We start from the raw sequence: 20,141 nt of genomic DNA, 5'->3' as shown, positions 1-20,141 counted from the left end.
AATAAATACAAAGAGCACCATATCAACACTCAAATCATCATCACACATCGATGATAATTCTTGCTTCTATTTCGACCTATTGCACGAATTTAGGCATTAACAAAAGTATCATTCAATAAAAAGAAGAATTATATCCGTATAATTAATTTTACATATTTTATGCATTTTATTAATATATTTATTGTACATAAATAATTATATAAAAAATTATATTTCTATCATTTTCCGTAATAATATCACATAGGCGTAGGCTTTACCCTTCGTCGGATCTCTCTCTCAATAGTACTTATTCGAGCCTCCACTCTTCCCCTAGCAAAAGGCACGTTTAAACAAATTTGCTCCCGATTTTATGATTCGTCCGACTCACCTGGTCACTCTACCCAACTCGGTCGGGTCACTCCGCTTATTCTTCGGCTTCGCCTCTGGCCGTGCTAGACTCTCTGTCCGTCGTGCCCAAAACGCCCTCACTCTTGCAAGCCTCGTACACTTCTCAGCCACGCGACAATCCAAAATTACCTTCTCTGCCTCATCCCTCGACCGCCGGAAACCCGACTCGTCCCATCCAGCGATGGACCCCCACGCCGCGTCCGCCAACGCCGAAGGCGAGGACTTTGTCCACATCGAGAACCCTGGCGCCGATGAGAGCTTGAGTGAAATCATCGTTAATATCGAGGAGGAGCCGCCACCGGGAGACGACGACGATTCGACGAGTTACGAGGATGAGTCCTGGGAGCAGACGAAGGCGGTGCTTCCCGAGGAGCTCTCGAGAAGCGTGGTGGCCCTCACGTGCGATTCCGTCGCCAAGGGTGGTGTCTGCGACGTGTACTTGGTTGGCACTGCACACGTGTCTCAGGTAATTCTTTTCTTGCTTCTTACTGAGCTGGATTTTGCCTCTGTCACTTTGTTACGGGTCCTTCAATTCACAACAGAGAGCCACAGAACACAAGTAACAAGAACAACACGCAGAAACTCAGAAACACAGAGCAAGAATTGAGAAAAAAACCCAAGAATCCAAATCTTGATTCTTGGAAGAGGCTTTGGAGGAACCTTCAAACCTCCAGAAAAGAAAACTTCGATTATCAACAAGTCTGAACAAGAGTCCTCTAGGACCTCTAGTCCTCTACAATTGTTTCAGCTTCTATGCTTTCTAGGCTTCAAAGTAAAACACAGTCGTTTTATTACAAAAAACGCATACAAACGCATCGCATAAACCTCTTCCTCACAGCTCCTACTAAGCTCGAAACGCACCGCTTCATTTGGGCTACCTTACTTGCTGTATAGGGATGTGCAAGAGGAAAGAAATGGCGAAACTTGGTGAGTCTATCCACTTCTGTAAGGACCACAGTAAAACCACTAGAAGGAGTAAGACCTTCAATAAAATCCATGAATATCTAACCATGGAGAGGTTGGAATAGGCAGTGGCTGCAAAAGTCCAGCTGGATGGACAGTGTCATGCTTACATGTCTGACACACGTCACACTCTCTGCCTTCTTTTTGTCTTTGTGCATCCCTTCTCAATAAAAGTCCATCTTGGCTCTGGGCAGTGTTTTGTGATAACCCACATGCCCAGCTTGTGGACTATCATGTACATGATGCAACACCCTAGTCTTGAATGGTGAATTCTGAACCACTACAAGCTTTCTCTTTCTCAATGACAAACCCTGCTGTAATGCATAATGTTTTGGACCTTCCAGGCCCTCTTAAAGCTTAGAATAAATGTTACTGATTGTAGGAGAAAGTTGATAACTTTGCTTCAACTCTTCAATCCAAACAGGAGTTGGAAAAGTGATTAAGGCCAAAGTAGCTGCTTCTACCTCTTTATTTTACTTCCCTCTTTTATAATCAATAGTGAAATAATACCCCATTAATTTGGACAGCCACTTTTGTTGAGTTTCTGTGCCAACCCTCTACTCTAACAAATACTTAAGGGCCTGTTGATTAGTCTTCACTTTAAAAACTCCTCCTAGCTAATAAGGTCTCCATTTGCTCACTGCAGAAACAAGAGCTAGTAACTCTTTCTCATAACTAGATAACAACAATGTGTTCCCCTTCAAAGCCTTGCTGTAGAAGGCAATAGGCTGGCCCTCTTGTATGAGAAGAACTCGCAATCCCACTCTAGAAGCATCACACTCAATTGTGAAGCTCTTGGAGAAGTCAGGTAATTTGAGAACAGGAGGTGCAGTAATAGCATTCTTAAGTTGTTGGGAGGCCCGAGATGCTTCTGCAGTCCAATTGAAAGAATTTTTCTTTAGCAACACTGTCAATGGAGCAGCAATTGTTCCATAAATTCTTATGAACTTCCTGTAATAGCCTGTGAGGCCTAAGAAACCTCTCAGTGCTTTCAAGGAAGTGGGAATGGGTCACTCTTTCATGGAAACAATCTTAAGGGTCAGCCTTGAGACACCACAACCAAAAATGACATGACCCAAATAATCAACTTCTTCCATTGCAAATTTACATTTTGACATCTTTGCATACATGTTGTACTGCTTTAATACCCCCAAAACTGATCTGAAATGTCCCAAATGCTCCACCAAATTTCATCTATAAATCAGAATGTCATAAAAAAATCAACACAAAGCTTCTCAAAAAAGTTCTGAACACAATGTTCATCAACCCCTGGAAAGTAGCAGGGGCATTAGTAAGGCTAAAAGGCATTACTAGGAACTCATAGTGGCCCTCATGAGTTCTAAAAACTGTTTTCTCATTGTCCCCTTTATTGACTCGAATCTGGTGATAACCAGACCTCAAATCCAGCTTGGAATAAACCTTGGCCCCAAATAATTAATCAAGCAATTCACCAATGCTAGGTATGAGAAACTTGTCCTTGATGGTTGATTTAATGCACAATAGTCTATGCATATTTTCCACGAACCATTTGATTTTTTTACAAGAAGCACTGGTGAAGAGAAAGGGCTTTGACTGGACCTCACTACAAATTTTAACAAATCTTGGACAATATTCTTTATTTCAGTCTTCTGGTAGTGTGGGTATCTATGAATAGTCTATGGTGAATTGATACCCACACTACCAGAAGACTGAAATAAAGAATAGTCTATGAATATAAAGAATCAATAGCTATGCTGAGTTTTCCATGTGCGTTGCAGGAATCATGCAGAGAAGTACAAGCTGTAATCAGTTTTTTGAAACCACAGGTTCTCTCTATCAGAACTCATTAAAATCATTTGATTGATGGATGGTTCATTTTGCAGGTCGACTTTCTGCATTAGTATTGTTTTTTAGACGTAAACATCTTGCATATTTGGTTTGAAGCTTGTGTACATTAACAAATATGTGTTTCTTGACTACAGGTTGTTTTCTTAGAACTATGCTCAAGCCGTGTTGCATTGCTTTCCTCTCAGAATATAAAGGTCAGTGTAATGGATTCTCTGTAGATTTCTGGCTTGGTTTTTTAAATTTTTTTCCTAATTATAGACTTGCTCTGCACTCACTGCTCCCCCCCCCCTCCCCCTCTCTCCTTTTTTTCATGCGCCAATCCACCGCTGAGCTCTGAGTAATGGTCTTTGTCAGTTTTTGGTCTGACTACCTCTTTCCTTTTGTTTCCTTCATTTATATAAAGAGAGTTACAGAGGGCGCTCAATGTTCAGCGTGATTCCAGCGCCTAATTGCTGCTGGTTACTGTACACAGACATATTTACATGTTAAGTCTATTTACATCCAACCTATTTATCTGCTATACTATCTAGGTATAGAAAGTTACTAAAAATAACTTTGTAACATAAAAGTATCTCTGTAACAGTCTTTATATTGCTTTTGTAGTTCTTTTTTCAGCACACTCTAGTGGGGTGTGTTTGTCTTTTTTATATGGACACACGTGTACACATTCTCACGTGTGCTTGCTAGGAAATTATTGTATTTGGGCTCTTTGCCTTTGTTACATCTCTTTGGCTTGTGTAATTATTAAACCATTAAATTTTTAGACTATTTTTGTTTGGCTTGAGGCAACTTGCTTATTAAAAAAAAACTCAAAGAGACAACCCCGTATTTCTCTGATGGCTGGTTATAATTTGTTGTACATGCTTTTCTGGCTATCCAGGTTTTAATTTTTGGCTTCAGTTTTAGCATCCAAGATTCTACATGTTTGTATGCTCATTGTTAGTTCTACAGGTACCGACCATGGGAGAAATGTTAGACATGTTGAAGAAAAAGCATAACATCTTTGGAATACTTTACAGCTGGTTTCTTGCCAAGGCATGCTTCTATTTCTTAATTTGCATCTCGATCATCACAATAATAATAAAAGAGAATGCATCTCAGTCACAGTGTTCTGCTCGCTTGCATCTCAGTCACACTGTGTTCTGCTCACTTCCTCATTAAACATTTCATAATTTCTTAAATAGGATGTTTTACATTCTATGCTCTAACCTGTTTTCATTTTTTTCCTAGGTTGCTAGTAAGCTTGAGGTTTTTCCTGGTTCAGAGTTTCGTGTGGCGTATGAAGAAGCAATGAAATATGGGGGCAGGGTGTTTCTGGGGGACCTTCCAGTTCAGGTAAGGTATTTTTGCTTGGACTGTTTGTTAGATGGAATTGGTCCATGGATCATCATTCTGCTTCAGCCCACCCTATTACCACACCTGCCGCTATTCCTTTTGTTTTCTTCTTCCTCTTTCTCTCTCTTTTGTTTTGGTGTTTATCATATCAACCCTAGGGTCCAAAACCCACCCAACCCCAACCCATTCTACCCCTCACTACTGTCGAGTTCTACCGTTGTACATTTCACCCTTAAGGCGAATATTTATATATTCCTTACAACTGTTTCCATGGATGAATACCTGATTTTGTTTCTGAGTACCTTGCTAGTCATTTTTTATTTCCAAGAATGTAACAATTCTTTGTGAAAAAGAAATACGGGATAAAATCCCTGAAAGCTAGGGCATGAGATTTAATCCTTTTTAAAAGAATCTGGTGCGCTTTCTGGTTACTACATGCTTTGCTTTCTGTTTGAGTAGCTTGTTGCAGGCCTGACCAAGGGCCATATCAAGTATCTCTGTCTCCAGAAATGTCTCGTCCATAAATGTCTAGTCAAGAAATTTATTAAGAAGTCAAAAATTGTTGGTGGATTACTTCTATTCTTGCTTTTGCAAAATTTATGGCACTTCTATAATTTTATTTTCGAATGAATATTGAAGTTATTTACAACTTGTACACTCCCCAGTTTTTTTGTTAGTTCTTCAATGTTCTGCCGTTAGCTACCTAAATCTTTTATTCATCCTCTTTAGAATCAACCTTATTGTGTGGATGAGTTTGGTTGTGCATTGAGTGTTCTTTTTTTTTTGGGGGGGGGGGGGGGGGGGGGGGGCGGGGTTGGGGATTAGTTTCTTTGCATATATGCTGGCTGTTTTGAAATCAAAATTTGAATTGATTATCTATTTTATTGATTCTTTTGCCACAGGTATTTGAATATTCAGCAGTATAAGACTTGTCTATTTTTAATCTAATGCACTTTCATGTCAAAGCTTGATGGGGAACCCCCGCCCTCTTTTTTTTTCTCTTAAGTTAAGGACTAATTTTGTATTACTGTGAATCTGGCTGAAGCAGATTACAATGCGAAGGACTTGGGCAAAAATGCCATTGTGGCATAAGATAAAACTACTCTACTGCTTGTTTTTTCAAGCAGTATTTTTACCAAGCTCTGAAGATCTAAATAGAATGGTGAGATCTCCCCTATCTTCATTTTTTATTGACATTAGTAGTTTTCATATATTCATATTTATCGTAATTCACAGAAGTTGCAAATGATATCTACCCATATGCATCTAGAAAAGGGGCATTCATTTTATGTTTTTAAGTTTAGTTAATTGTAATTTGTTTTTTCTTATCTTCAGCTAAAGGAAATGGATGATGTTGACATGCTGACTCTTGTTATTCAAGAAATGAGCAAGGACTTCCCCACTTTAATGGAGACCCTTGTACATGAGCGAGATAAGTTAGTATCTTTTACCTTCATATATGCTATAAAAAATAGTTGTTTATGTTAAAAGATGATATCATTATAAAAATTGCTTTGTCCTAGTTAAACATTATAAGTGAGATGGAATAAAGAATTTAGGTTAGGTTCGGTAAGTGAGATGAGAATTTTAATTTTAGATGAAAGTTTAAAATATTAATTTTTAATATTATTATTATTTTGGGTTTGAAAAAATTAAATTGGGATTTGAAAAAGTTGAATTGTTTATTATATTTTGTGTGGAAATTTTAAAAAGTTGTAATGATGAGATGAGATGATGTGAGAATTTTGTGTTTTGTCTTGATAGCCAAACCTAACTTAAATCTATGGTGAAATAATTTTGAGATATCGTAAAGGGAACTTTTAAAATAGTCTGTTGCAATCATGTCCTATTTCAGTCTAAATCATTAAATTATGATAAGACGTACATTTATAAAAAAAAAAAATAGTCTCTTCCATCTGCTTTCTAGACATTAGTTCCTATATGCTCTATTTTTGAAATCTTTACTCATTGTGCTTTAAACTTTGATCAAATAAGTTCTTTCATTAGTAATACGTTAATACTTTGTTGAAATGCCACGTCAGCACCAATCGCTAGATGTCATGTACCATTTAAGAAAATTTAAAAAATATATGAGAAAAAAACCTAGATAGCCTGGCTTGATCTAGGTGTGACTGCTTGGATGCATCTAGGCACTGCCTAGGACACTTGGGTGCCAATCTAGGCGTCAACCAGCGTCGCACTAGACAACCCAAGCGTTCTTGGGTCTGTCTAGGTTTTTATTTTTCATATCTATTTTTTAAATGACACGCGGCAGTCAGTGATTGGTGCTAATACGGCATTTTAACAGATTATTAATGGATTACTAATGGAAAGACTGGTTTGATTAAAGTTCAAAGTACAAGAGTAAAAAGTTCAAAGTATAGGGACTGATAAGGGTGTAAATAAGTCGAGTTTGAGCGAGTAGTGGGTGGTCAAGCCTCATTTGTTTCATTTTCATCGAGTTGGATTTTATGTTTGTGATCAAATCATTTAAAATTCGAGTGAGCTCGAGCTTGTTCACGAGCTGCTTCATTTAGATAAATAGATTATTTATATTGTATCTTGCAACTTTATCTACAATTTTTTTATTTGTACAAGTAACTTTATCTACAAATTTTGATGAACAAACTTTAACTTTTTGCTAATATCTTTATGATGTTTATATATATGTATATAAATAATTATATTCATAAAGTTCAAGTAATGCGTTTAGTATTATGAACATGATTTCCTCTGACCTTTTTCAATATTTAAAATATTCTCATTATAAATGTAGAGATAAGACTATGAAAAATAATAGATACAAAGTTATTCAAGTTTACACGAGCTTATACAAGTCGAGTCGAGTTGAGTTTTATATTAGTTGTGTCATTTAATAATTGATCATAACTTTGTGTTCATGAATAACTTATTTAATAAACAAATTGAGCTGAGTTTGTGTTCGACGAGCCGATCTCAAGTGGCTTGTTGAGTAGTATTGTTTATTTACAGCCCTGGGGACTTTTCAAAAGCAAATCACAGGGACTATTTTAGTATCAAACCCTATCCTAAATTTTGTTGTACACAACTATTACTTGGCAAATTTACAGTTTGCACTGACTCAGAATCTATAGGATTATATCTTTCTTTTCTTTTTCCCTTTTCTTTAGGGGGCCATCGTTTTATCATTCATTCAGTCTTTGTTATTGTTACATATACTGGAAAGAGATATGAAATTACAAAAATAGAATAAAAGATAATAGGAAGGATTTATCCTAGACAACCATTATTATGTTCAGTAGTTGAAAGTCGCTTGTTGGTCTTGGATCAAGTGGCAAGAGTTATAGGGGGATTGGGTGGCAGGAACCTTACTAAGGAAAAAAAAACACGTTCTAGGATTGCATTTCTAATAAAATGTTCAAATCTCAATGTCAAAATTCTCCTCCTATTAATACTCTTAATTACTTTTTTTTTTTCCTTCCAGTGATGGTCCATTTAAGGCATTGTGAATGGGTGGCTTCGATATGCCTGATACTTCAGACTTTTTATTTTTTATGCTATAATTTTCTTCATGAAGTGGCTGCTCTCAAGATTGAAACCGCACACTTGTGCTTGTAGCCCGGTACTTTAATTCTTTCATAATAAAGAAAAGGTTGTAGTCTCCCAACTTTTTGTTTTGGGAGATTCTTTTTAACAAAGAAACGGCCTCGTTTGGTTCCACAGATGAGATAAGATAAATTGAGATAAACAATCTGTGAATGATAGGGAGATAATTTGTGAGTAGTAGTGAAATGGTTTGAGTTAAGATTTTTATGAGATTTTGGGAAATGAGATAGAAAAAATTGAATAAAAAAATTCTAAAATTAAAAGAGGGTTAGAATATGATTTTTAATATTATTTTTGTTTTGGAATTTGAAAAAGTTGAATTGCTTTATTTTTATTTGAAAGTTTGAAAAAGTTGTAATGATTAGTTAGAAATTTGAAATTGAAAAATATTTGTATTTGAATGGTGTTTTGATGTTAAGATGGGATGAGATGGTTTCAAAGGTTTGTGAAACCAAACCAGAGTCTTGCTAGTTGCTACCTTGGACATATTCTCAATTTATTTCATACACTAATGAAACTGTGATTTGTGGTTTCAGTTTAACCGATCATAAAAAACTCTAGGTTGTGAACATTTATATTGGCAGTTGAGAGAGTTTCCACTCAAAAGTAGCAAAAATCATGCTTGCTTGAAGAAATTCATGGTTCTGCATTTGTTTTTTTTATGGTAATTAATATTTAACCATTTCTCTAAGGGCAACTTTTTTTTTTTCTTTTCTTTCGTTGTGTTTCTAGGTACATGTCGTCCAGACTACTAAAAATTGCTAGTGAGAGCAGCTTAGTCGTAGCAGTTGTTGGGAAGGGACATCTGCAAGGAATCAAAAAGAATTGGAAGCAGCCTGTTGGGGTTGGTCTTTTTTTCCCCCCATGAATTTCTTTCTTATGATATGCCTTTAAAACCAGTCCATTAGCGTTTCATATCGGGTATTTTTTAGAGAGACCAGTCATTTTGGCATGCCGTGTCTTATTTTAAATGGGAAATAGTGCTTCGTTGCATTGGAGTAGCTTTTCCATTATCTAACCTCAAGGCTTTGAGAGTATCCACTTTTTTTATTTTTGGCAGGTGAAAGAACTTTTGTCAATGCCACCAGAAAAACCAGCTATTTCAGCTGTGAATATCCTCACATCACTTAGTGTTGCAGTTGCTGGTGTGGCCATATTATCTGGCATCTATCTTGCTAACAAGAAATAGGAGTTTGTTTCTTGACGAGACGTGGTTGGAAGTGGGAAATTACCGGGGCGAGGTGTGGAAGGCTAGTTTGAAGCTAACGATTCTTAATTGCTGAGAAATCATAATGAAACACAACTACATGATCAAAGTCCCCTGTACTTCGTTGAGCTGATCTCACTTTCTTCATGTGAAACTTTGGAAGGAAAATCATGTCGACGGGAAAGCGAGGAAATTCTTAAAATCTCTGAAATTCATTCTATTGCAACGTGACGAATAAGAAACATAATATGCATATGCCTCAACGAGGGGTCTCTGTACACGTAATTGATTCAAGGTGCTCAGTTTTGGTTGCTTTTACATACCCAAATGGTTTTAGTTCATTGATTCCATTTTGGTCTCTGGTCAATATTAGAACATTGATATTCTTGTTGCTTCGCTTGTTATGCAAACATAGAAGAGTTATGGCCTTCGATTGTTACAGTCGTATTCTTTGTTACAGTTGTATTCTATCGACCTAAATCAATTAATCCAAGGTAAGTAAGTTGGAATCCATTTCCGAGAACTTTTTGTAAGGCAGTCAACTCGGTTTCGTTTCAGGACCAAAGGTAATCTCAGGCTCAGCCAGTGAATTCTCCAAAGCCCTACTCTTGATTATTTTCTAATCCAATCAATTAAATCATTCTCTCGAAGAATAATTCTAGTTGAAAGTGTTTATAATGCACGTCATGTACGTAGCACATCAATAAGCATTAAATCAAATCGAATTTAATTAAGGGCTTACAATCGTTATCTTCTTTTGATGAACAATCCAGAGGATTAAAAGACATGGAAAGCAACCATTGATGAACGCAATCCAAATATTTCAGTACAATAATGTAAAATATGCATGGAAATGACAGATTATATAGAAGAGAACTAAGTCACTAACCCTCCCTCCTTTCCTGGGAATGCCCGAAACATGTTTGAAGCAAAATTAGGCAGTGGGAAGGACCTTCTTTACGATCTCCTCACTGAGAGCAGCAATCTGGGAATCAAGGGCCTTCAGGGTCTCTTCCTTCTGCTGCTCCAAACTGACCAAAGCCTCTTGCAATTCCGCCTCCACTTTCTTCCTGCCCTCGGCCAGCTTCTGCTCCACCTCTGCCTGCGTCTCCTTCTTCATCTTGTTGAGGGCTGCCGATATCTCGGCCCTAGCGGCCCTCATGACGGCCGCGGCTTGCTCCTCCAGCTGCTTCACTTCTCCCGAGGTGTCCTTCACGCTGTTCAGCTTCTCCCTAATAGCTGCGTCTCTGTCATCCATGAATTTCCCCATAGGAGAGAAGTAGAGCTTGTCGAGGGCGAACTGTAGGAGCAGGAACTCGGCCACGATGATGGGGAGGGTGAGGTTGAAGTCGAAGAGAGCGGCCTTTTCAATCTCGGCGGCAAGGGAGGGAGGGGCGAGGGCAAGGGAGGTGGCGGCCACGAGGGAGAGGGATTTGAGAGTGGAGGAGGAGAGGGTGAAGAATTTGGAGGGCTTGATTGTGAGGTTGGGAAGTGGGAGTTGGGGAATGGAGAGTTTGGGTTTGGTGGTGGAAGAGGAGAGAGAGGTAGAGGCTATGACGAAGGGTTTGGAGGAGGCCATGAGCATGTTGGACATGGCTGCTGCTGCTGCTGCTGCTTGCTGACAGTGGTAGTGATTGTCGATGGAGTTTTGCTGTGTTTGGAGGATGTGTGCGAGAGAATAAGATATTGTGAACGGCTATATCTCATTCTTCGCCACACAAATTATCTTCTCCCCATTTTATTTTATTTTTGTCCGACGTGTCACAAAAAAAACAGATAAATAGAGTTTTTCCTATGGCCCCAAAACAATAAAAAGACATCCAAACAATGGATGGAATGTATTTGAAGGAAAATACTAATTAGCTGACCTGATTTATTTATTTATTTAAATTCTTTGTATACAATTAAATAAAAAAAAATTACTCTATTTGATTTTTCCGTGAAAAATTTGAAAAGTGAAAATAATATAAAGAATCGGTATGTGTAACAATTTGATTGTGCTATCAAAGACATTAAAATAGTGTATACTAAGAGTGTAATGGCATGATGACATATGATCTGATTCTCTAAATATAAAAATTGGATTCGAAATCTCTTACCTCTAAATAAAAATATCCATTATTTTAAAATAGAATAATATAAAAGGTTGTGAAAATACTCAAACGTCTACCATTTTCCTAATTCAATTAAAATTATGAGCATAAGCCACTCTTCAACTCAACCACACAAACAAAATAGCACTACACATTTGAAGCAAAACTCCATTAGAAATAGAATACGGTAACCATTGTGGGAGTAGTTTGTAAAGTGAGAGAGAAAATAGATGAAGAGGAGGGTTTCTCTGTAACACCTTAATCAGATTCCGGGAACAACACCCAAATCAGAAACTCTAGTCCACTAAATAGCCTCTTCACTGCACTTTATTTGTAGGAAAACAGAGCAGCGAGTATGAAACAGAGAGAGAGAGAGACAAAGACATCACTAGGGTTTTGGACCTAAGAAAATCCTACGGAATGCAGAAGAGCATTTACTTATAGGAAGTGCAAGTGTACGATGAAATTAGGATTTGAGACAGTAGTTGCGTTTTGGGTTTTGGTATGGAGGCTGGACCTGCTCCAAATTAAAGCGTTTCAAGCCCACAAACCCAACCTATTCTAGCCCAATGGCCCAGCTAAACATTTTTTCCCACTACCGGTCCGTTTGGTGAAATTTCTAAATGCTAGTGTACCTTGTTGTGTTGGGCAAGATTTCATCATCATCTTTATTTATTTATTTTTTTTAATTTTTAAACTGCAAATAAATTCCATTAGATCAAAATCAATGAATACATAATGAGAAAGTCTTCAAACTGGATTGGGTGTAAAGTTTGATTTTACACCTTCTAATAGCAAGAGGATCCGTAAGAGATTTATGTTGAATGCGGCAGTACCTATTTAAGGAAATCATGCTCCCGCTATCTCCCTTCAGTCACTCTCTCTCTCTCTCTCTCTGAACGGGAGAAAGAGAGAGAGACTGAGGGGAGAGAGAGTTTCACTAAATTTTTTTCCATGTAGTCGATTGTACCATAATTATATTTGATAGCATACATGTCGCCTCTCAATTAGAGGGTGTGAATTTCATATAAACACCACATTCAATCCCTAGCGTGTCTTATACATAATTTGTCTTGTAGGACATCTCCCATAATAACAACAGGTTCATCCTATATCCAGACTTGCTCATCATTGGCAATTTTTGCTAGGTGATGTGCTACTCTATTACATTTTCTATAAGCAAATTGTATTTTCCAATCTGACTTACCTCAGTAATTTCTTTGATATATTCTATTAAATGCCCAAACCATGACTAGTTTTCCCTTTTGTTGTTGATAGCTTTTGTCACCACGTGTGCACCCTCTTCAAATACTATATTTGGAAAATTAAGCTCAACACAAAGTTTCAAAGCCTTCCATAAAGCCGCAATTTTTGCTATAACTAAATGATTAATTTCCTTCATACTCATACTCAAGGTAACCAGTATTTCCCTACAACATCTCTAACAATCACTCCAACCCCCATCCTCTTCCTCTTGTCTTGTGCATTCTTTGTTTTCTTTTGTGCCTGGAAAACAATTTTATGTGCATAAATCTAATATGTGCAAGCACAACTGCGTACTAATATGTGCATAAATCATAATAATTGGTTAAAAAGTAGATTTTATTAAAAACAATGCTAATTTAAATTTTGAATATGAATAAATCAGTATTGGTACGTAGATTAGTACGCGACTTTATTTGTACGTAGCAAAACTCTTTATGCCTTTTGATACTCTTTTATGCTATCCAAAGTATCCTTTTGCTTGCTTCATAAACTCTTTCAGACTTAGAAACATTCTCTCATATATATAACAATTTCTTTTAAACCAAATTTTCCTTATTGAAGATGCAACAACTGCCAAATCATCTTGATGTAATTCTATATTCATCTGTTTTTAGATAATGGAGAGATTTGTTTCATTGCTGCTCCATAGGAATAGACGACTTTGCCCACACATCAGTAGCTACTACACAACTCCATAAAGCATGGCAAATGGACTCCTCATCTCTTTCACAGACGAGGCATAAAGGATTTTCAGTTATTCTCTTATGTCTTAGTTTTGCTTTGTCGAAAGACAAACATTAATAGCTTTCCATATAAATGTTTTCACCCCACCTAGGACATTCAAATTCTATAGTATTTTCCATCCCTCATTGTCACTTGTATGTCTTGATGATTCACCACGATCATTTCTTTTTTTGTTCATCTCCATATGGGATGCACTCCTCACACTAAAAACACCAGATTTGGTGTAGCCCTATATTGGATTATCTATGCTGTCAGTTTGACTAATTGGGATTTTACATATCATATATACTTCATCTTTGTCAAAAGTTCCTTTTATTATTTCTTTATTCCAGCTTCTTCTACCTGCATTAATAAGTTCCTTCATTCCTGAACCTCTATCAAAATTCTCCACTTGGGGACTGAATACAGAAAGTTGATGGCTTTGTAAACCACTTATCTCTCCATATTTTGATTTCCTATCCATTCCCAACCCTTCAAATCAATTCTTCTTTCAACAAATCCCAAGCACTCCATATATTTCTCCAAATCATAGATGGACCTTGACCTATTTTAGCTTGAAGAAAATTTATCTGCTCGAAGTATTTTTCCTTGAAAATCTTAGCTATTAGGGAGTTAGGAGATGTGAAAATCCTCTAATATTGCTTGGCAAGCATGACCTGGTTGAAACTCTCTATATTCCTGAATCCTATCCCTCCACGTGCTTTCGACATTGCTCCAATTTCTCCAATGTATTTTGTTCTCATTATGTTTGTGCTCCCACCAAAGTCTAGCCATTATAGATGAAATTTCTATACAAAGCCTCTTTGGTAATTTAAAAACACTCATGTGGGAGGTGGGGATTGCTTGAGTGATAGCCTTGAGGAGAATTTCCTTCCTTGTCTGGAATAGAAATAATAGGGATGGAAATTGATTCTTTCAATTAATTATCTTTCCCCACATTCTATCCTTAATAGTTCTAAAGGTATTATATTCTATTATTGTACGTGTTAAGAAATATGTTTAAAGTTCCTTTCTACAAAATTCAAAATAAAGATTGAAAATAGAAATATTCACGAAAAGAACCAAACAGATTCAGACTAACCCTAATATCAAAACAGAACAAGAAATAACAAGAAATAGAACAATAGCAAGATCAATAATCAAAGAAATAACAGGAATAAAGCAAGAAATAACAACACAACCGATTTATGTGGTTTGATCCTAATGGTTTACGTCCATAACAGGAATGGTCTTAGATCTTTATTGATAATCAATGTCCTTCACAGAAAAGCCTCAGAATCACTTGTATTTACAAAGCCCTCATCTCACTATAGAAAATCGCATAGATTTTCCCTCACAGTGAAACCCTAGATTCTCACCTCTCTGTTCTCTCTCTCTCTTGAAAACCCTTCTCACAAACCGGCTAAAACTGATACAAATGAATTAGGTTTACAAAAAACTTATAGCGATGTATATATAGAGTAAACAAATGGCTCCACGTGTACAAATCCTGCAGCTCAAGCTTAACCCTTGTTTGATGCTGCTTACGAGTCACATGCTGGTCCCGTGATCACCAGCTCAGATCATTAAGTTTCATAGTTCCAAAATCTTCTATATATATTCACCATCCAATTGTCACATGAGAAAAGGGTCAGATAAAATATAACAATAAATAAATTAATTGCCATAACAATTTACAATTCTCCACCTTGGCAAAACATTTATTTGCCAAATTATCAATCTTTATCATTGGCTTATTCCCGCACTTATCCCCATAATGGGAATAGACTCTAAACTCCATACCAATTAAGTTCAGATAGTGTCTGAACTTAGACCTTAGGAGTGACTTGGTCATCATATCTGAGGGATTATTCTCAGTTGAGACCTTCTCCACACCCACAACCTTAGACTCTATAACATCCCTGACAAAATGAAGCCTTATATCAATATGCTTAGATCTTTCATGGTAAACTTGATTTTTAGCTAAGTGAAGCGTACTCTGATTATCATAGTGCACATAAATATCACCATTAAAAATACTTAACTCATTTGCAATGTCCTTTAACCAAATGGCCTCTTTTATTGCTTTAGTCAATATTATATATTTAGCCTCTGCTGTGGACAAAGCCACAACAGATTGTAAGTGTAACTTTCAACTAACAGCCCCCCTAAAAGTAGTAAACACATACCTAGTTAAAGATTTCCTAGTGTCTATATTCCCTGCAAAATCAGAGTCTACAAAACCAATTAACTCACATCCTTTCTCAACACCCTTTCCAAAACTGAGTCCTAGGTTAGTAGTGCCAACTAGATACCTAAGTACCCATTTAATGGCTTGCTAATGGGGTTTCCTTGGGTTCCCCATAAATCTACTAACTACACTTACTGCATAAGTCAGATCAGGTCTAGAACATACCATTGCATACCTTATGCTCCCCACCATGCTAGCATAGGAGATTTGTTGCATAAAATCAATATCAGAATCTGTTTTGGCAGCCTGATCTACTGAAAGTTTAAAGTGTTGACCTAAAGATGTGTTTACAAGTTTCAAAAGATTCATACCAAATCTCTTCAGAACTTTAGAAATGTAGTTTTTCTGGGACAGGTATAAAACCTTTGCATTTCTATCCCTTACAATTTCCATTCCTAATATTTTCTTAGCAGGGCCCAATTCTTTCATTTCAAACTCAAATTTCAACATACATTTAACTTCGTCAATTAGATTAGTGTCTTTATAAGCTATCAACATATCATCTACATAAAGTAAAAGATATACCATTATTCCTTTTTCTTCATTGTAATATACACAACTATCATAAGAACTCCTATTAAAATTATTACTAATCATGTGTGTGTCAAACCTCTTATATCATTGTCTTGGAGATTGTTTAAGGCCATATAAAGATTTTTTAAGTAGGCACACATGATTATTTTTTATTTTATCAGTAAAACCTTTAGGGGGTTGCATATAAATTTCTTCTTCAAGTTCTTCATGAGGAAAAGCTGTTTTAACATCTAATTTTTCTAAATGCAAGTTTTCAAACACTGTATAGGCTAGTAGTAACCTGATTGAGCTGTGTTTTACTACAGGTGAGAAAATTTCCTTAAAGTCAATTCCCTCCCTCTGTGTAAAGCCTTTTGCTACAAGCTTAGCCTTGTACCTAGTCCCTTCTACCCCTAGTATGCCATCTTTCTCCACTTGGATCCAATAAGTCTAACTCCTTGAGGTTTAGGCACCAGAACCCAAGTTTGGTTCTTATTAAGTGACTCCATCTCCTCATGCATGGCTAAAAGCCATTTAGATGAGTCTTTACTAGATACAACCTCCTTATAAGACCTAGGTTCTTAGTAAACTACATCATCAACCACTGTCAAGGTAAAAGCTGTAAGGTCAGCCTGTCCAAACCTTTGAAGTGGTTTAATCACCCTCCTTTGTCTGTCTCTGGCTAGATTCCAAGATCTGGCTCCACCTTGACCTGTGTCCTCTGAGATTTGATCCTCAGAGTCATTGTCATCACCATTTATAGGTTTAGGTTGGGTGTTAACCTGTTTCACCTCAACCTGAGATCCCTCTAAGGGCTTATCAGTATTATTGGTTAACTGTGCTTCTTGTACCTGAGCCATGTGTGACTCATTAAAAGTCACATCTCTGCTCACAATGCACTTATGCCTACCAGGTCTATCTATCCAAAGTTTGTACCCCTTAACCCCTTCAGGATATCCTATAAAAATGCACTTAAGTGCCCTAGGTTCCAACTCATCAATTTTTGAATGTGCATAAGCTACACATCCAAAAACTCTTAGTTAGTCATATCTGGGAAGTTTTCAAGATCATAACTCCTGTGGGGTTTTAAACCCTATAGCAGAGGATGGACATCTATTTATAAGGTGGACTGCAGTAGTGGTAGCTTCTGCCCAAAAGGTTTTGGGCAATCTTGAATTAGACAGCAGGCACCTAACTCTTTCTAAGATGGTCCTGTTCATTCTCTCAGCCAAACTATTCTGTTGAGGGGTTTCCCTCATAGTCTTATGCTTAAGAATTTCTTCTTTTTAACAAAGCAAGTTAAACTCATTTGACAGGAATTCTAAACCATTATCAGTCCTTAGAGTCTTCAGTTTCCTACCTACTTGGTTTTCCACTAGAGATTTCCACTCCTTGAACTTTTCAAAGGTGTCACTCTTGTTCTTCAAAATATAAATCCAGACCTTCCTAGATTAATCATCCACTAAGGAGAGAAAATAACTTCATGCACTATGTGAATTTACTCTTGCAGGTCCCCATAGATCAAAATGGACATAGTTCAGAGTTTGCTTAGTGTTATGGATTGTTGACTTGAAACTAACCCTCTTTGCCTTTTCATAGATGCAATCTTCACATAAAGGTAAATTTCCTAGGTTCTGTTCACTCAGTAATGCCTGTTTCTGTAACTCTACAAGCCCCTTTTGACTTACGTGTCCAAGCCTCCTATGCCACAAGACATATTTATTCTCTATAGTGTTCTGTATAGAAGAAGCTTCCCCAACTATAGTTTTTCCAAGCAGAGTATACAACCCATTTTTAATAACCCATTTCATAATAAGTAAAGAACCTTTAGTAACCTTAAGTACCCCTGCTTCATATTTAAAGGTGCAGCCTGATTAATCAAGCATACTAAGAGAAATTAAATTTCTCTTCAACTCAGGTATAAATGTGACCTCCCTTAAGGTTCTTTCAGTACCATCATGTAATTTTAGTCTAACTGACCCTATATCCATGATTTTGCAGGACTTATTATTTCCTAGGATTACATGTCCTCCTTTTAATTCAGAGAATGTTTCAAACCTATCTCTAACTGGACACATATGAAAAAAGCAACCAGAGTCCATTATCCACTCTGTTTTAGAATCAACTTCACTCACTATGAGTATCTCAGCACTCTCATAGCCATCTAATACCACAGAGGCATCCCTTGCCTCCTTGGGCTTATTCCTTAGGTTGTTTTTCCTATTAGGGTAATTCTTTTTGAAATGCCCTTCCTTGTGACAGTGAAAACATTTAAAGTGTTTTCCTTTTCATTTAGACCTAGATTTCTTGGTTTCACTCTTGCCCTTCCTTTCTCTCTTCTCTGTTCTACCCCTAACAGATAGCCCTTTCCCATGTTCCTGTTTGGTATCTCATTTGTTTTGTAATTCCCTAGTATGAAGTACAGATTGTACTTCATCTAGTGTCAACGAGTCTCTACCATACATCATGGTTTCTTTAAGGTTTTGGTATGACGAGTCCAGAGAACTCATCAAGAGGATTGCTTGATCCTCATCCTCCACCTTAATATCTATATTAGCTAGGTCTAGAATGATTTTATTAAACTCATCAAGATGTTGTCCTATTTGATCCTAGGGGTCATCTTAAAGGTATAGAGTTTAGTTTTCTTGTGGAGTCTATTTGTTAGGGATTTTGTCATGTACAAATTCTATAGTTTCAACCATATTCCTGTAGCAGTGTCTTTACTAACCACCTCTCTCAGGACTTTATCTTTGAGAGAGAGGATTAGGGCACTGTGAGTTTTCTGGAGAATGTCTTCTTTGACAGTCTCCTTATCTTCCTCTTTCAAGGAAGAACCTTGCTTTTTTTCACCTAGGAGGGCATCTTGAAGTCCATGCTGGACTAAGAGTGCCCTCATCTTTATTCTCTATAACCCAGAGTCATTATCCCCCATGAATCTTTCTATGTCAAACTTCATGGTCCCCATCGACCTAGGCTCTAGATACCACTTGTTAAGAAATATGTTTAAAGTTCCTTTTATACAGAACTCGAAATAAAGATTGAAAATAGAAATATTCACGAAAAGAACCAAACAGATTCAGACCAACCCTAATATCAAAACAGAATAAGAAATAACAAGAAACAGAACAATAGCAAGATCAATAATCAAAGAAATAATAGGAATAAAGCAAGAAAAGAACAATACAACTGATTTACGTGGTTCGACCCTACTGGTCTACGTCCATAGCAGGAATAACCTCAGAGCTTTATTGATAATCAGTGTCCTTCACAGAGAAGCCTCAGAATCACTTGTATTTACAAAGCCCTCATCTCACTATAGAAAATCACACAGATTTTCCCTCATAGTGAAACCCTAGATTCTCACCTCTCGGTTCTCTCTCTCTCTCTCTCTCTCTCTCTCTCTCTCTCTCTCTCTCTCAAACCTTCTCACAAACAGGCTGAAACTGATACAAATGAATTAGGTTTACAAAAAACTTATAGCGATGTATATATAGAGTAAACAAATGGCTCCACGTGTACAAATCCTGCAGCTCAAGCTTAACTCTTGTTTGATGCTGCTTACGAGTCACGTACAGGTCACGTCATCACCAGCTCAGATCATTAAGTTTCATAGTTCCAAAATCTTCTATATATATTCATTATCCAATCGTCACATGACAAAAGGGTTAGATAACATATAACAATATATAAATTAATTTCCATAACAATTTACAGTACGCAATCCCAAATATTTTTCATAGTAGCTACTATCTCTTGCTCCTATGCCCTTAGTATCTCTTTTTTCTCTTCTTCCTTTGTATTTGAGCTGAAAAATATTAATGCTATTTGCTTGTTTTAGATACTGCCTTGATGCCTGTTCATACATATCTAATAAATTACTCAGTCTTCTCCATTCATCCAAGCTGGGCCTCCCAAACATAATTCTGTCATGTAAGTTTTGTTCCCCCCTAGTCACTTGCATACCCTTTATCTTCCCTTTGTTCTCAGCTTT

At 36.9% G+C, this 20,141-nt stretch overlaps 2 protein-coding genes across 3 annotated transcripts; one reads left to right on the top strand and one right to left on the bottom strand.

Annotated features, from left to right (window-relative positions):
- The first annotated feature begins 235 nt into the window (after nucleotides 1-235).
- On the top strand, nucleotides 236-9,745 carry LOC122303831 (traB domain-containing protein-like). 2 transcript variants are annotated; one of them, XM_043115804.1, is made up of 9 exons: nucleotides 236-853; nucleotides 3,108-3,155; nucleotides 3,312-3,371; nucleotides 4,129-4,212; nucleotides 4,408-4,512; nucleotides 5,558-5,674; nucleotides 5,848-5,948; nucleotides 8,830-8,941; nucleotides 9,158-9,745. In XM_043115804.1, exons 1-9 carry the CDS (start codon nucleotides 350-352, stop codon nucleotides 9,284-9,286), a joined length of 1,260 nt encoding a protein of 419 aa, XP_042971738.1. In that variant the 5' UTR covers nucleotides 236-349; the 3' UTR covers nucleotides 9,287-9,745. The 2 variants fall into 2 exon arrangements, with proteins under 2 accessions (XP_042971738.1, XP_042971739.1); XM_043115805.1 differs by having other exon boundaries at nucleotides 239-853; nucleotides 5,561-5,674.
- A 248-nt stretch (nucleotides 9,746-9,993) lies between these two features.
- On the bottom strand, nucleotides 9,994-11,016 carry LOC122303833 (ATP synthase subunit b', chloroplastic). Its single transcript, XM_043115806.1, has one exon. The coding sequence runs from the start codon at nucleotides 10,896-10,898 to the stop codon at nucleotides 10,239-10,241; it is 660 nt and encodes a 219-aa protein (XP_042971740.1). The 5' UTR covers nucleotides 10,899-11,016; the 3' UTR covers nucleotides 9,994-10,238.
- Between the last annotated feature and the right edge of the window lie 9,125 nt (nucleotides 11,017-20,141).

This window comes from Carya illinoinensis, chromosome 3 (assembly GCF_018687715.1).
Source record: "Carya illinoinensis cultivar Pawnee chromosome 3, C.illinoinensisPawnee_v1, whole genome shotgun sequence".
In the NCBI taxonomy this organism is placed as follows: Eukaryota; Viridiplantae; Streptophyta; class Magnoliopsida; order Fagales; family Juglandaceae; genus Carya; species Carya illinoinensis.
Note: the sequence above shows the minus strand (reverse complement) of the source record. Positions and strands in the feature narration are given on the sequence as shown.